The sequence below is a fragment of the Trachymyrmex cornetzi genome, unplaced genomic scaffold, assembly GCF_001594075.2.
Source record: "Trachymyrmex cornetzi isolate Tcor2-1 unplaced genomic scaffold, Tcor1.1 scaffold99, whole genome shotgun sequence".
In the NCBI taxonomy this organism is placed as follows: Eukaryota; Metazoa; Arthropoda; class Insecta; order Hymenoptera; family Formicidae; genus Trachymyrmex; species Trachymyrmex cornetzi.
This window is the reverse complement of record NW_017300343.1, coordinates 595,360-612,831: the sequence shown is the minus strand read 5'-3', so window position 1 is coordinate 612,831 and position 17,472 is coordinate 595,360. Positions and strand designations below refer to the sequence as shown.

At 30.8% G+C, this 17,472-nt stretch overlaps 1 protein-coding gene across 9 annotated transcripts in view; it reads right to left on the bottom strand.

The window, feature by feature from the left end:
• LOC108770136 (dystrophin, isoforms A/C/F/G/H) overlaps positions 1 to 17,472 on the bottom strand; it is a 475,481-nt gene that overhangs the window by 330,639 nt on the left and 127,370 nt on the right. For all 9 annotated transcript variants that reach the window (XM_018521482.1, XM_018521491.1, XM_018521492.1 and 6 more), the window contains one exon: positions 927 to 1,032. In XM_018521482.1, coding sequence (XP_018376984.1) covers positions 927 to 1,032 — 106 coding nt within the window. The remainder of the gene's footprint in view (positions 1 to 926; positions 1,033 to 17,472) is intronic.

Sequence of the window (17,472 nt, the reverse complement as noted above, 5' to 3'; positions counted from 1 at the left end):
TTAATGTACAATTAAATAACTTCACAAATTATGAAAAGTTTACAGTTAAAATCGTGTTAATACCTCTGTGAATTTGTGCTAGCATTTGATTCGATGCTAAATCAATGTACGACAATTAATTTCAAAACGATTTGCAGACCAAATTCATACATCGATCGGCAGATATTGCAATTTATTTCAGTCTTCGGACGAGCAATCAAAGCCGATAATTAAACTTCTAAACTTCGCCCGATTGCGGAAAGTGCCACACAGGCAGGATTGCTTCTCCAATATCAATTATGATGGCAGAAACTCATTAAATTTATTAGATCACAATGCACTTATCGAATGCGCCTCCCGTGAAAATATTTTTTTTAAATCTTCGTCTAAAATTGGATTAATGACGAATTAAAGTATCCTTTCAAAAATTAAAAATATTGCTTTCATGCTCTTACAATTCTCATAACTTACGCACACTAATAGTGCATAAAATATCAGATAAAAGAAATATTTAAAAAATAATATTAAATATATACGTACACTCATACAGTTATTGCAAAAATCCACTCTCTAAAATCTTTTTAAATGAAAGTTATAATCCCATTTACTCGTTTTAATAAACTAACATGTGCGCGCGTATCTACTAAAATACAAAATGCTATAAATACAACCCGCGTTGTATTCTTTCATACAATAAAAGTTTTATTAATAATAAACTAAAAAATTGATTTTAAATTTGTTTTTACGAAAAAAGCTTATTTAAATCGATAATTTTGTTGCTCTAATTCATATAATGCAGCTTGAAAAAATATTCCCTGTTTAACACAGTATAAAACGATATTATAAAATGAGATTGCCGCTATGTTCATCGTTAAATACTCATAGACTTTACGTGTCGTTACAATTGTTATGCGATCCTAAAAAATATACAATCATAAAATACTTACCTTTGCCATGCAACTGCTGTCGATTTGTGTCGGCGCGCAAGTTCTCGGCCGTGTGAACCAGCTCGTCCAATTGCGGTTTCTTTTGTTCCAGCTCCCGTAAGACATTCTGAAATATAAATCAAAATAGCATGAGCGTTATTACGAAGTTCTAGCTTGGTTAATAACTGCCGTGGTAAGATACAGCAACTAATGCGAAACCGTGGCACTTGCATCAAGCAAGTGCTCGCTGCATGCAACGGTGACGCAGCGCATAGCCCATAATCGATGGCAGCGTCGAAACTGCTGCAAATTACAATCTAATGCCTGAAAGTCCAGATCGCTCGGACACACGCACGTTCTTCACCCAAAAGTTTAACGTACGTGTTGGTGAAAGCATGCGCGAGCTTTTAAGAGACACCAGGCGTTTAAACTCCCTTCACTCAGTCTTCGTACTTGCTGCAAATCGAGTCAATTTCCTACTTCGATACGTTGATTATCGACATAAAGTGTAATCAATTCATCGTACATTGCACCATGCATGCACCAACGTACAGTGCAATTTCGACGTGATAAACGTAGAACAAAAATTTTAGAAACGTTTGCACACAAAGAATGATTTTGCTGAAATATCTAAAAATTTAGCTACAGATATAAAAATAATTTTGCTAAATCATTAAAATAATTATGTAGAAAACGTAAACATAATGAGCAATACTGTAAAAAATTTTGATATTCTAACAACCAGTTTGAGCATTCTATATAATTATTTTGATAGTCCAACAAAATTATTTTCAGATCTATATTTAAATTTTTAGATGTGCTTTAGCAAAACTATCCTTTCGCATGTTTGTAAAACTAGTAATTAATGAAAATTTAAAGCTTTAATACAACAGAAAATTAAATTTGTAAATTCTTATACTTTAAAGAAAATTTTTTCTTACATTTTATATTCATATAAATTGCTAAAATATAAAAAAATTTTATAAAAAAAAAAGTATTCACCTCTTTATGTTGTATAATAACGGAAATCGAAAGCGGAAACTCTTAAAGGGAGGTAATATCTTCACATTAATATATTCCACGAAACTTTCAGGTCGATCACCTGTTTTTGCTATGCTGCTGTAGCTACCTTTTACCACACGAACCTATCGATCGCTTGTAGGCTTTCGACGACCGAACTCTATTCTCTGAGCGGTTCGTTGTAGCAACCACTACACGACCTTTCAGAATAGATATATAGTATAGATCATTATCAATCTCCAATGTGGGCCAATTAACATGTAATCTCATCTTAAAATTAGACACTAGTCTTGGAGATACTTCGAAATATATTATAATAAAATTTTCTACGAAGTTATACATACTGATTCTATAATGAAATATATATAAAACGCGTAAAGTTCAAATTCTATATATTCTAAATAGAAAAAATTTTTCAAAATTACTCGAAATGTGTGAGTAAACCACTTATCGAAAATTTCGTTAAAGAATTCTCTATTTTAATGCAAAAATACAGACCTTTAATCTGGCTTTAGAATTTTGCTTTAGAATACTAATAAAACACGATAATATCGAGATGAGAAAACGTTTATGGACGCTGTCGGTTTCGCAAGAGGATTACGATAACAATAACTATGTTAAGTCTCACTAATCCGCGTTATTCTGGCTAAAAGGATACTGAATGACTGTCTTCCCATACAAGTGTTTCACGTTCTAATCCGGTTCTCGCGCTTGATTGCTAATAGAATTAATTTTCGTGATATTCACCAAGCATGAACGTTCATTAAATCCAGTCTTCGTTACATTTCTTTTCCAATATCGCCAGGAAAAAAATTAAATCTCGACGAACAAAAAGTTTCGAAGAATATTAATACCAACTTCTACTTATATAAATCCAATAATCAATTATTTTCCTTTTTCTGTTCAATTCTTTCATTTATTAAAATTAGAAAATATGTCTTTAATCGACAATTAATATATCAAATACATAAAATTCTTGAAGATTTTATCTTATTCTTGGTAGATTCATTCAATTTCGCTAAAGCCTAGGGATTTTCTCGGATCTGTTCGTACGCGTATATAATATATAATATAACCGCACTGTGTGTGTGTGAATGCACAAATTAATTAGTTCCCGGAAAACTGCCAGATTAACTTGTTAATCCAACTAATTCACTTTGTCTGCTAACATTATAATCGCACGCTTAACTTTGGTATTAAATACAAATCTTCCCCATCCAATGTACGAATAAATACCATCTTTTAACAGATGAAAACATTATTAATTGTCACTTTTCAACATTTATTAGTTTATTTTCAGAGATGATCGATCATTTTTCTATTTTGACGAATGCAATTAACGAAAATAAAACGTTGAAATCATGCGATGACGTCATCTATATTCAAATACCGAATTAATATTCTATGATGGCATAGAGAATCGTTAATCCACTTAGGAGTACTTTTACTTCCGCTTCCTATGTAAAGTGGAGTTATTTACATCCCTCTGACATAATCGATCGCGTGTTACTTCCGTGTCACCAGCCGCTCGGAAAGCTGAATACATACTCGCTTTCCAAAAAGTTCCAGTTACGTTCCAGTTAATACAAGGTGGGACACATGCAATTTTCTTATGTCTTCATAAAGTATCGGACATTTTCAAAGGTTAGAATTATAAGGTTTGTTTGAAATTTGTTATGACAATGTTATCTACAAGTACGACAACAAATCATATAAATTTTTAAACAACAGCTCGTATTTTACACGATAACTTGCAAATGAAACTTTCAATTTAGCTTCCGCTATTATTTCCATATCTTCTCTTAATCATTTTTATCATTTTCTTCACATTTATATACTATTTCTATAGTCTCAGAATGAAAGAGAATGTCAGTCAGATCGAAGAGTGACCGTACGACATAGATAGGACACGTTAACCAAGCACTCCACTCCAATCCATTCAAATAGCAAGAGCCAATGGCCTGACACATTTCCATTCCCCAGTAGTAACCAATGGAAATCCCGTAGGATTGAATTCGATGAAACAGAAGCCGCGAGAATTTCACTGGATATCCGGTATCCTATAGCCATTGTGAACGTTATCGTTTTTGTTGGAAAGAATAAAACTAAAAGTAGCCGTCAAGATTTTCGAGCTTTCTTCGAAACGCAAAAAATCATTCGTAAGTCCGCGTCAATTTAAAAACGTTGCAGTAAAATACATCGATTAAATTAGCAAGCTAACGTGACTTGTATTATAACGTATCATGATATGACGATATACATCTCACAGTATATGATGCACTGAATAATGTACCAAGCTATGTTATTGCTTCTTAATAGCGTAAGCTGTTGATCTTCATCTGCATATATTAATGTACAATTTCGTGGTAATTCTGATAGAAGACCGACATGAAAGCTGCATGTGGTAGACAAGCATTATTGTTTCTGCTGCGGATAAATTATAATTTATGCTGTATTTGTTTTATCATAAGAGCAAAACATCATCACAAGAGAAACAGACCGTTGATGGATATATGATATACAATATGTACTACCTATATCTTACATTAAACTTGATCAATGAATAGAGTTAATCCAAGAATAAAACATTTAGATAATAATCAAATAAATATTATTTTACGGTATATTATTATTTAATTATCTCATTTGATTCCAATAATTAATTCCTTATAAATTGATAGTTTCTTAGAAACAAAGTCTTGAATTTATTTTAACATATAAAAAATAATTTTTGAAATATTATGAAAAATCTATTATGTTATAATAGTTGAACAAAATCTGCTAAAATAATTATACTTGACGTTTCGCCAAATCCGCAATGAATTTACTGCTTATTAACTAGCACTGAATTAAACGACGTTACAAGATAACTCTGCTAATTTCCCCTTAACGACACTTTCCTTCATCTCCCATCGGGCATGTTAAACTTCATATACCGGCAATTAAGTTTTAATCTTCGCGGAATGACTCCGATATAACCTGCCAGAAAGTCCGTGAATAACATAAGAGATGCGGATTCAACAACTTGACGAATGCAACTCACGAAATAAAGCGCGTATAAAGAAGCCTTGCATAATACTATAAAGCTTGAAATACAAACTTAATTTGACATAAACATTTTAAACAATCATTAAATATGAACTACATATTTGTTAAAACACAATAAAATTTTAGTAATACTCGAGTATAACTCGAGTATAGCAAGAAATAAATTTAATATTTTGTTTCAAAGAATCGATTTGCAAAAAATTATTAGATTAAAATAACATAAATAATAACATGAATAATATAAAATAAAATTTATTTAATTATTATCTAAATATTTTATTTTTAGATGATCTTAACTATTACTAGTTGATTAAATCTTCAGTGTAAGATGTAATATACATCTATCGGTTTATCTTTTATGGTGTCGTCTTAGAATTTATCAGTGCACAACAAAATAGTATAATAAAAGTTAATATAGCAAAGAAAATAAAATTCTAAAAAACTATAATTTCAAGTTAGATCAACAAGACGAAATCAAATGAGAGAAATAATTCTATTTTCGAACAAGTAAAATTGCGAAAAATATTTAATACCTTGGCTGAGGTAATATTTTTCGCAATAAATTATGTACAAATTTTTAAGGCGCTTATTAGCATCATTATTAAAATTGATGATCAATCTAATTTGAGATACTAATATTTTAGTTTCAGTTTGCATATGGAAAATATAAAATAATATGCGCTAAAATTCTAGCAAATTTTATGGAATTGGGAAGTCTAAGTAAAAGGAACGTTCACTTATATAAAATTTATTTTACTTTTCTGGTAAAAGAGCGACCATTGCATGTATAGCCATACTGTAAGATACTTTTACATTTCGTAAAATAAATTTTGAAAGTTGTTCATGCATACAGTTTTGATTTACTTTATTGTAAAGTAATAACCAGGATTTATAATTGTAATGTATTTTTTACCATACGCCTCCGATATGTTTACTTTCAGGCAAATAAAGTTTATTATAAGTTTGACAAAAATAGCCAAATATTTTACTGGTCTTGCAAGATAAAAATTAGTAAACCATTTTTCTCCGTGCAACTGCATTTCGAATCCAACAAACAGAATCAGCATATGCAGTTTATAAAACTGAGAAAAAAATGTATTCAAAAATTTATGTATTATTAATATATAAAAATTATAAATATTAGTATTATTAAGCACTAAGATTCACTTTGACCGAAAATAAAAGTATTTCTTTTAATTGATTCTAAAAAATATAAGAAATGTAAAATTAAATAAAAAATAACAACATACAAAAAAGAAAGAAAATAACATATAAATTAAATACCGACATGTTAATGCATTATATCGCGTTGACATATTACACTAATTGTTTAATAATAATATTAAGAGTTTTATGTATGCGCGTTATAAAACGACGAAAATAAAATACCATGTTATTTTATAACATATCGGCACAAATTTCTTTTTCGCTGCTTTACAGCATTACCATTTTCCTTGTTGTGTTCGTTATATGGAATATTTTATTTCTGCTTTCGCGATACAAATAATAAAATATTCTGAAAATCAACGGCTATTAAAGCTTAGAAGAATAATGACCATGAAATGCCTTGTTTAAATATATATCTCACGTACAGGTAAAAGGCGCATATTCCGCGAGGGGGTGAACTTCGTTCACGATTAGACACGTAAACGGCTCCTCGAAGAAAATTGGACATGAACAGAACTTTTGACGTCCCATTTAGCGCAATCCATCGAAACGTTTCCGCGGAGAAGCAATTTACTAAGAAATAAGTAAAACATTCAACGTAAACTTGGCGTTCTCCAATGTTTCAATAACGTCTATCGAATCGCTCAATGCTAGACATTTTTTTAAAATTATATTTGTCATTCGTATTGCGAAAGAATTATGCGACTATCGACAAGGATAAGTGAGCAATAAAATTTATATAAAATAAGTATAACGTGAATATTTTTTACACCCAAGAGACGCCACAAATAAATTTTACAAGACGCCTTAATGGAAAACTAGTCTCTCTTTCTTTATACAGTATATAGTCATACTTAATATATATTCTTGTTGCATAATTGTGCATAATGCCTTCGTATTTATCAACTGATTAAAAAATGTTTAAAGAAATGTTTGAAAAAAAACTTGATAAATAATAAAAAAATCATAATATAACTTATGATAAATGCATCTCAGTTTTCGACTTGAAGATATATGGCTAGTTAGAGTCATCGGTAGTTGGTAGAATAACTTTTCCAACTATGAAATATTCCCTCATAAGCGACACGATGCATCTTCCTCGGTAATGTCGTTCATTATCCAGAGTGCAACGTAGCAACCATAGTAAGATGCGGAATTTATTCGATCAATTTATACATATTATTTGATGCAACGTACAAGGACATAAAAAATACGGTTAACATTATTCAAATTTCTACATTTTCTTTTTACTGAGAATTAAATCTATATCTCTCTAGCAGCGCGATATAATCCTGATATGAATCCTCAATTATATTTTTCTATTATTACTTTCCACATGACAGCGTAATTATCAAAGACATGAAAAAACAAGACCTGTATACTCCGGGAAATTGAAAAATCGCGAAAAACTGCAAAAAACACGAGTAAACGCAAAAAAGTCGGGTAGTGTTATATAATACGCGAACAAGGAAGGGCAAAATATCGAACGGCGCCATGGCAGAAACCGTTACTTTTCTGAAGAAAATAAAAGTACGCTAACGGAAAAAGAAGATGGAAAAGCCGGGAAAAGAGAAATGATTGCACAACAGAGGGTATCTTGCTGAGCTGACTTACAAGCGACCAACGAAAAATTTCACTGCACCTTCATTTCCTTCGCATGTTTATCCGTAACGTTACCTCGTCGTCGGTGGTTTTAGTAAAATATTTCTGCGAAGATCGTAAATTGTTCTCTCGCTCAAAGCGCGCGCAAGCGTCTTGTCTCTGTGTGGTGATAAGGAAAATTCGAGCGTACCTCAAACGATACCATTACGGTGTCGTCATGAACAAAGCAAAGGAATATAAAAATATTGGACACGAACGTGCCGAATATTTCTTGAAAGAACGTATCGATGGCAAAGGCAACGTATCTTTTTCCTTCAGCTGTTATTCGACCGATAACGATATCTTTTGCGTAACGTTTCTTCACTAAGGGTGACAATCGAAATATAGTTACCAACTGAAACCGAGAATATACTAGTAATGATATAGTTATAATTTTACAAAAAATATATACAATTTTATACGTTATATATACATAAAAACTATGAACCACAAATAATAATAATTATAGTAAATACTCTAAATTATAAAACACTATATACATAAAAATAAACATTTAATATTTAACCAATAAATAATAAATTAAGAAGGTAAAGATAAGCTTGTTACTGCCACCGTTAAAACTGCCGCCAGTTTTTATAATTAAAATGTCAGTATGGTTCGTATCTCAAAGTATCAAAGCATTATACGGCACACATTTACTTTTCCTGCAGACCCTAGCATATGTAAGTATCAAAAAGTAAGTATCTAAAACGAATGAAAATTCCACATCGAATACGGCCAAAATGCGGCCAATTTCAAGTATTGAAAATATGTTCTCCACAAATGTTACCCGAGTAGAGCTCGCTAATCTCAAAGAGCTATTCGCTTTGCTCCTTTTTATTCACTTACGTTAAAACGAAGCTGCAGGGTGCCGGTGTACATAGAGGATGCCGACGTACTAGGCTGAGACTCCTTTCGATCCATCGCACAGGTTCTCTCACACTTTGCGTCGCGCACGAAGCTTTTGATAGCTTCCTTTTTTTGTCTTTTATCGGACACAATCACTTTATGCTCGTATGTCTAGCTGGATCGAACAAAGCACATCAGCGACAATTCTGCTGATACCTCTCCCGAGAAACTCACTCGTACTTTAACCGTTGTTGTCGTCGTTAAATCGAAGTAGTTTTACAAGCAGCTCACGTTGTAAGTCCACATTAATAAAATTCCTATTATTTACATAACATACAATTTTTCGGTTGCTCTGGCCTCTGTCGACCGAGTGATCAAACGTTTATTTTCGTAATTTTACTGAACACAGTAATCGTCAGGTTAAACGGCGCAACAATAACAATTAAATATAAACGCTTTTAAAATTGTAAAATTCCCATCGCAACCCGTCGACATTAAAAATATTGCTTTTATCTGTCAGATTTTATAACGAACACGTTTTTAAGAGCGGATCTAGATAATGTGGCGTAGATATTTTTTTCAGTAACAGAACACGTTGTTTCATCTACATAATACAAACCCGCATCAGTATTTTTGCGGCTAAGGTATACAGATATTTCCTAATTTCCATTTTTCATAAAATAAATTTCTCACATTATCCATCAATACTGTTGCCGTAATCATCTACGTATTATGCAGCGTAAAACACAAAATAAAAACTAAATATACGGTCATCATCTTGCGAGCAACTCCTATGAGGTTTATCGATCGATACGAGAGAGAGAGAGAGAGACAGAGAGAGAGAAGCATTAGTTTTTAATAACGTTAAAAGCATCGACGCGATGCTTAGAAATTAAATCTGCTAAGAGAAGCTTTTCTCTTATAGAATGTCGCATGCGTAAAATATATGAATCCAATTTTAGTTAACGTATCTCATATACTTAATGCCGATTATTATTATATATTCATTGACACTTTCTTACATAATAAATAAAACTGCATGAAAGTTCAAAATAATAATGATATTTTTCCAAGCGAAAAGTACGTTTCTTCTAGCTAAATAGAAAGATATCAAGAGACAAAATGCCAAACCATCGCCTGTCAGACTGTCTGCTCGTATCGGTCTACATGGCCTAAATCGTTGATGTGACATATAATGCGAATTTAGCGGCTACCCATAATGTCAAAACTCTGAAACGTCCAAGACAACGCATAAAAGATTCAATTTCATCACAATGAAAACGTTTTTGCAAATAAATGTGATATCATTGGGCATTTTATCAAAAAAAAATAAAATAAAATTGACCGATGTTATTTAATAGTAAATATACTATTTCTAGCATATATCAGCGTAAATATTTGATTCGTTTAACAACCAAGATATTGTAAATATGTAATTTTCATTGTTAACTCTTTTGAAACAATTGTCATTTCGAAATTTATTGCTAGAACTTTTTCAGTATATTTGACATCGCAATGTATTTCTCCTAATATCTAATTAATAGAAAAATTTCATGTTGCACGCAAAGAAAATATATAATAATTATAAAATTTAATATTAAATATCAAGTACATAGTATTATAATAATTTACATTTTCGATGTCAATATCGAATATAATACTGTATCGAATATTTTAATATATAAATTTGTGTGTGTGTATTTAAACAGACTTTATCTCTTAAACTACACTATAAGTAATACCTTTTATGACAATCAACAATCATATTTATAACATTTAAGATTGATGTTTTATATGTAAAATACATATTTTAACACGTTAAAAAAAATAGTAAAATACTTTTATTTAAAAAATAATAATAATAAATGCAACGAAACTTTCTGGATTTATAGAATTATCTATACAGAAACCAAGTATAGCATTTAAAATAATAATTTATAATGTAATAATTCGCTATATTATACTCTATATTTCAATATATTTATCGAAATATCCATTTATCAAATCAAACTTTTAGAAGTTTTACTGAAATAGTTTTCGCATTCTGTTCTAATAAAACGCTTTAGTTTAGGATCAATCGCACAGTTCGAGTGGACAACTCCACATCAGTTCCTCGTTTTACAATTCGATATTCGTCTGGTGATGCTGGATTTTTGCCGCGACAAGAAGAGAGGAGCCGTGAGACAGAGACAGAGAGGAAGCTGGATATGCTGTATCGATTTTCGTTTCGTTCAGTATTTCACCGGCTGCATCCCTAATTTTCATTGGGACCCTTCCGTCAAAATTGCATTATCGATTCCATGCACGATAACAGGTCTTTAATATCGACAACAAGCGCATTCAATTAAACACAATAGGGCCCTGTGAGCGAAATAGCAAAGGGTCAGATTTTAAATCGTTGCATAAATGATTATTCATGAGATTTACATCCTAAACCGCAAGTTGCATGTGAGAGTAAACGTGATAAATAAAATCCAATGTTGTAAGTAAACGGAAAACGGTAATAGTAAACACATTTTTCGAAGATTTAAAATCAATTTTTAACCTTACAAAAAATCCATTCACTGTCTAATTCCGTAAACAATTAATCAGAGAAAATTATTATTTAATATCACTTAAATTCGACAAAAAAAAACGACCGTAATGTATAATCCCGATGAAAAGTGTCAATGATATCTCGCGAGAATCTACAAATACGGAATTTCAGATTTTCGAATAATCAGCTTCCCATTCGTTAACGGGGCAAATATTTATCATCCTCTGTACACCGGCTAAATAACCATGTGTGCAAACACATCGTACGTCGAGAGCTGCAATGACACTGAAAATCGCTTACCACGCCCGAGGGTGAATACAAAAATTACAATCGGCAGCTTAGCGAAAAATACGTGCACAATCAGTCAATGATCATATCGACAATAATTAATAAACAATCACGACGCCACTGCACGATTTTCAGACGCGTGTACTCCAACGAAAGCGCGTGGTCGAACTGAATTCAGCATCTGACACTGCTTCATGGGGTACCCTTGGTAACTAGGGAACGATATATATCTATCCTCTATCCTATGGGATACGCAGCCCATAGGGTGCAAAATTCGTGTGGTGGAGGGTGCCGCTTAGTGAATGCTGCGAGCTGTACGAAATTTGAAGCGCGGATTTGCCCGTTCCGATTATAAAGAATCCATACCAAATTTCTCATCGTTACTCAATGTGTTATAATAGAAATTATCGTTTTGTGTGTGTGAAAAATATATTAAAATATTTTCCACTACACACATGAAACATTTTTTATTACAATAAAAAAAACGTTAAAAGAATAGATATTCAAACGTTCTGTTATAATAATTTAATTAATTTCATTTCGAAATACCGACATTTATATATCTAAAAATAAAATTGATATGCATACAATATGCATATAAGCTAAATACATCAGCTTGGCACATTGACTGTCTGGTTTTCATTCAATTGTTATCGACAAAATACAAATGACAATTCCAATGATTTTTAAATAAAATTTTAATGAATAGACATAGAGATCGCGTAATTTTGGAATTAAATCTTTAATGCAGAACGTGTGTTCCAACCCGTCGCTGCCATTACACCTAATCCGATGGAACTGGGATCGACAAAGAAGATGCGTATTGCGCACACGCAAAATATCCCACTGTTATAATAGCAGAGACGTAAAAAGATTTTCGACCACCTTTGAGAGTAAAAATATATTACTATGTAAAAATTTCAGCATGACAAATTTAGTCATAAATCGTCATATGTATGATAATTCCCCTATTATTATTAGTATATGCATATTTTGCACTGTTAAAATTTAGTCATATTATTTCCGACTCTCTCTATGGGTCTGTGTTTGTGAGTGTATATGTCAAAACATATATTCTACAAATTTAAACATAATATAAAATAAAATTAATTTTAATTTATTGCGTTTAATTAATGTAACGCTATCTCAAATTAGATTTTACCATCGTATTATACTTTAACATTACTTTTAACGCTAAAATCACCGATGATATGCCATATTGACTCCGCTAATTATTTAAATTTTATTTTTGTATTAAATATACAAAACTAAATATTGAAAACATGTGAATATAATACAAATATAACTCTATAACGATACAAATAATATTAAAATAAATTTTCATCAGCCGAAAACAAGGATAGGAAATTATACCAGATTGGTATTTTCGATAGTATTAAAGAGTTCCAGTATTAAAGAGATCTCGAAAATTATTTTGGAGTTATTCTTATAGATATTCTTCTAGCACCTTTTTGTACAAAAAATGAAATTTAAATCCAATTTAATTAAACTGGAAAAATATTCATCCAATGAACATCATGTAACATTAAATAATAAAGTAAAGCACCATTTTCTTGCAGATCGCAGATAAGTTTGCCTAAAAATATCGAAAATCTCGCGAGAAAAGGTCGGCAACTTGCACAGACATGCTTATCAACTACGGATATGTTTCCCCACGCCGCATCGGGTCGTCGAGTTTCATGATTGCATTTTTCGTCGCCTGCAAATGTACCAATGAAAGATGTAAGAGGTGGTATGGATACAAGAAAGTAAAATGGGAAAAACAATAAGTACACGCAAAGATAGCACAAGAACACGAAAAACTTTACATTCAATAGTCGATAAAAAATGCTTTCTGTATTTATCAATAAAATTGTGCTCATAATGAGTGTTGGTATCTCAAAATTTTTATTATTTTTATGTAGCAAACAAACGTTTACTCGACAATCATAAAATAATCAAATTATTTAATAATTTTATAAGCAATTATTTTTATGACAACTTCCTCGCGAAATAATTTTTACACATTTATACACATTCTAAGTTATATAATTAAAAGATCATTAGTTTCTAAAAATGTAATAAATTTCTAATAAAATTTTCTATTAAGATTATTTTAAACAAAATAATTTTCTCTTCATACACTGGTGACATTTATATTACACAGTAAAAGTAAAATATCAATTATCAAACCAGGCAAATTATTATTTAACATTTTGCTTTTTTGGTAAAGATACATAATCCACGATATGATAATCAGTGAGTGTACTACGGAAATAACTCTGACGTGTATGAAGATGTACAGTGTACGTCACAAATGCATTTGCCATTAACTGAAGTACACGAAGACTGACTATACGACATAAAAGCAACTGCACACCTTTCTTCCTCTCTAAGCTATAAAGGACTGAATTGCATCGTGACAAAACTATGAAAAAAGTGGAAATTATTTGAAGAGACATGTTTAAAATAGCCAGAAAAATGAAAAAAAACCTCGCAATCATTATTTTCCGAAATATATAAATATATGTATATATATATGAATATATATATAGTATATATAAAAGTAAAAACATAATATGTAATACAAAATAAATACATATATATATATATATATATTATGTATAGAGGAAAGTCGCTGACATACCAATTTGTTTTTAGACAATTTTCTTAAACAAAAGATAAAAATAAAACTTCAAAAACGTAATTACAAACTGAAAAGTGTTTTCTATCAGATAGTATAAGCAGTTTTTATAAAACTATTTGCAATTTTTTAATAATTAATTTTTCCGTAAGGTAAGCGAAAATGAGCGTTTGACAAAATGGGCACCAAAACTAACAGAGTAGGCAGTAATGCTACGTATTCATATTCTTTTTATTTTACAAGCATTATCTGTATAATGTTCCTACAAGTGAATGTACATAAGATTTTCCATAATCTTTTCACTTCGTTATGAAACATTTTTATTTAATTATATGCATATTTATATTTTATGCGAGATACAAATATGTAATGCGATAGTTTTTCTAGAGTTGTTCGATATATGCACGATTGCCTTCAGTTCCAATAGACTTATTTGACACTATAAAGCAACATTACAAAGATTATGGTAAGTTCGTTCATGGTCTGTTTTACGGACAGGTGTGGCGGTTTACGCTGCACCCCAATTTTAAATTAAAAATCGTATTATGGAAAGACTAAGAGAAAAAAAAATATAAATAAAACTTATTTCGAAAACTACAAGTATTTAAAATGACGTAGTGTCATCAATAATATAGTCACTATTATTTAAACCTCGCAATTTGCAAAAGAAAATCGTATGAATTTTATTTTCGCATTTGTAGAATTCGTTTTTAGCTGATTTAATATAGAAACAAGCCACAAACCTACGAATTATGAGTTTATACTTCTTTAATTAGCTAAACAGAGAGATCATGATAATATTAGTATTAATAAAGTGCAATAGTTAGTTTCTGAGAAATAAGGGGGCGTCACTTTAGGAGACCTATGTCAGTATCGGCGACTTTCCTCAATAAAATATATTTACATATACAAAAAAATATCACAAAATAATAAGTATCATATAAACAATTTGAAAATCGACGATTTACTAACAATAAAATAAAAAATTACCATATAAAGCGGAGCAAATGTTTTATTAAAAGTTTGTCATAGAAATGATTAAAATAACAGATATAAATATGATTAATAAATATATTACATTATTTTAAAAAATTATAAAATTATTGACTAATTTTTTATTGCTGCAATCTTTTACGAAAGTATTGTGATGTAAATATGTATTTAGCTAATTTTATATCTGATACAAACGTAAAATTTAAATTAAATATGAGATACATAAATGTAATAAAATAAATAAAACTTTACTCATGAGAATTAATTAAATCATATAAAAAAAATCAAAACAAGAGAAAAAAAGAATTTTCTAAATGCAGATATTTAAGAAACTTTAAATTTATTTATGCCTTCATGATTATATTAAATGGCATGTTTTTATCGATTTTTCTCTGCGATACTACTTTTAACAAGCTTGGTTTGTTTTACGTAATTGCTATATGTACATTCACATCGGGCACTATAATAAACCTTTCGTGCTGTTCAAAACGTTAGCTATAAAATGTCTAAAATTTCGCAGCACTAATTGAAAAAATTTCCGCAGAGGAAAATGCAGTAATTAAATATTCTGGAGTACATGATATCATGCATATTTTAAACCAGAAACTTTATAATTTCAAGAATATTTTATGCAATACTGTCGTTTTTCGTAAAGAGAACATGAAAAACAGAGATTTGATCTTGAATAAACACTTTCCGACTGAATATTGTTATTTTCTCTTCAAAGAAAGATTTAAAAGATTTTTAAAACATTTGCAATATTACTCTTTTTCCTAGAAACAGATTGCGATACTGAATTTAATTGTTTATTTATATAGTATATTAATATAAAAATTACTATAAATATTTTTTTTTAATGTAAAAATAATATTTTTTGTTCTCTCTCTCTCTCTCTCTCTCTCTCTCTCTCTCTCTCTCTCTCTCAAAAATACAAAAAATTTTATTGTGTTTCATTATATCCTCAGAAAAATAGCAGATAAAGTTCAACCTAGAATAACGCAATAAATTTCTTACCGCAGTTCAATTTTTCGAGTATAAACTTGATTGTACTTAAAAGTTATCGGTCTGACGATATGAATTACGGAAATAATTACAGTCTCTATTGGCGTGAAAACAAACTTCATCAAAACTCGATATAATTAAATATTGTACTTCTTGCTATCTTCAAATCTAATTAAAACTTAAAACATAGAATTTCTTAAAATGAAATAAAAAATAAATAAACCAAAAAACGAAAAATTTTCTTTAAATATGTGAATAACGCTACCTATATACGATGCAATAAATAGCTGAAACATTTGCAAAATTTGCAGAATAGAAAGTAGGTTCAACAGTATTTTATCGATTTCATCATCTCGACTGAATCCAATAATGTCACTGACGATGCCTGACCGCGAAATTACATACATATGGATGGATCGTGATTTTACCCGAAGGTAATACACCGACAGAAAAGTGATGAGAAGACGGTGAATTTCAATTTTCGCGTAGAAAATCTGTGACACTCCGCATGTCACCACGCAAGCGACACGTATATCTGTATATCCAAGCTGTAAGCTCCAACACGCGTTATAGAACGAGGACGGCTATTCACCGAATACCGGCATAACCGGGAAATTGCGAGATCGTGGAAGGTTCTTCATAACTACAGGCGCGCGCACGATTCCCTGACATTATTACTCGGCAAGTCCTTCTCAGCACGGTGTAAGGAGTGCAACCCTAAAATCCTTTGGACGCGGACGGGAGGAGCCGCAATGGGATGGTGCGCAGAGTTATCAGACACCAGCAACAAAGCCGTACGGAGGAAACGGAGGAAATAATGGAGAAGACGTTTATTGCACCCGGTGTGAAGGACGTCGTCCGAAAGATAAAGAGCTCGTATAGCTTGAACGATAACGCGTACGATGGGAACGTAACCGCCGTAAGACTATAGGCAAGAGAACGGTTTACAAATAGTATAGATATCGTTGTTACGATAGTGATTCCAAAGTTTCTTTCTTTATTTAAATTATATTCGTAAGATTTTTTCGAAAAATCAATATAATAAAATTATAATAGTTTGTAGCTAGTCGTATTATAGTCTATTAATCCGCAATTATTTAAATAATTAAAACTCGGTAAGTTCGATAAAAATGTTACAAAGAATAGTGGTACATCGATAGTACACTGAGAGAAATGATTTTGTTATAGGAACAAATCAAGGGAAAGCAAATGTAATATTTGTTTAAAAAACAATCGATTTGTTACGATTGCAAATTAATTCATCAATGTAACAAATAATCAATAGTGTCGCTAGCAAATAAGAAGCTCATATATATATATAAAAGTCGTAGACGGTTGCAGGGTCTCAAATCGTAAGAAATTGACTAATTCTAGTCAAG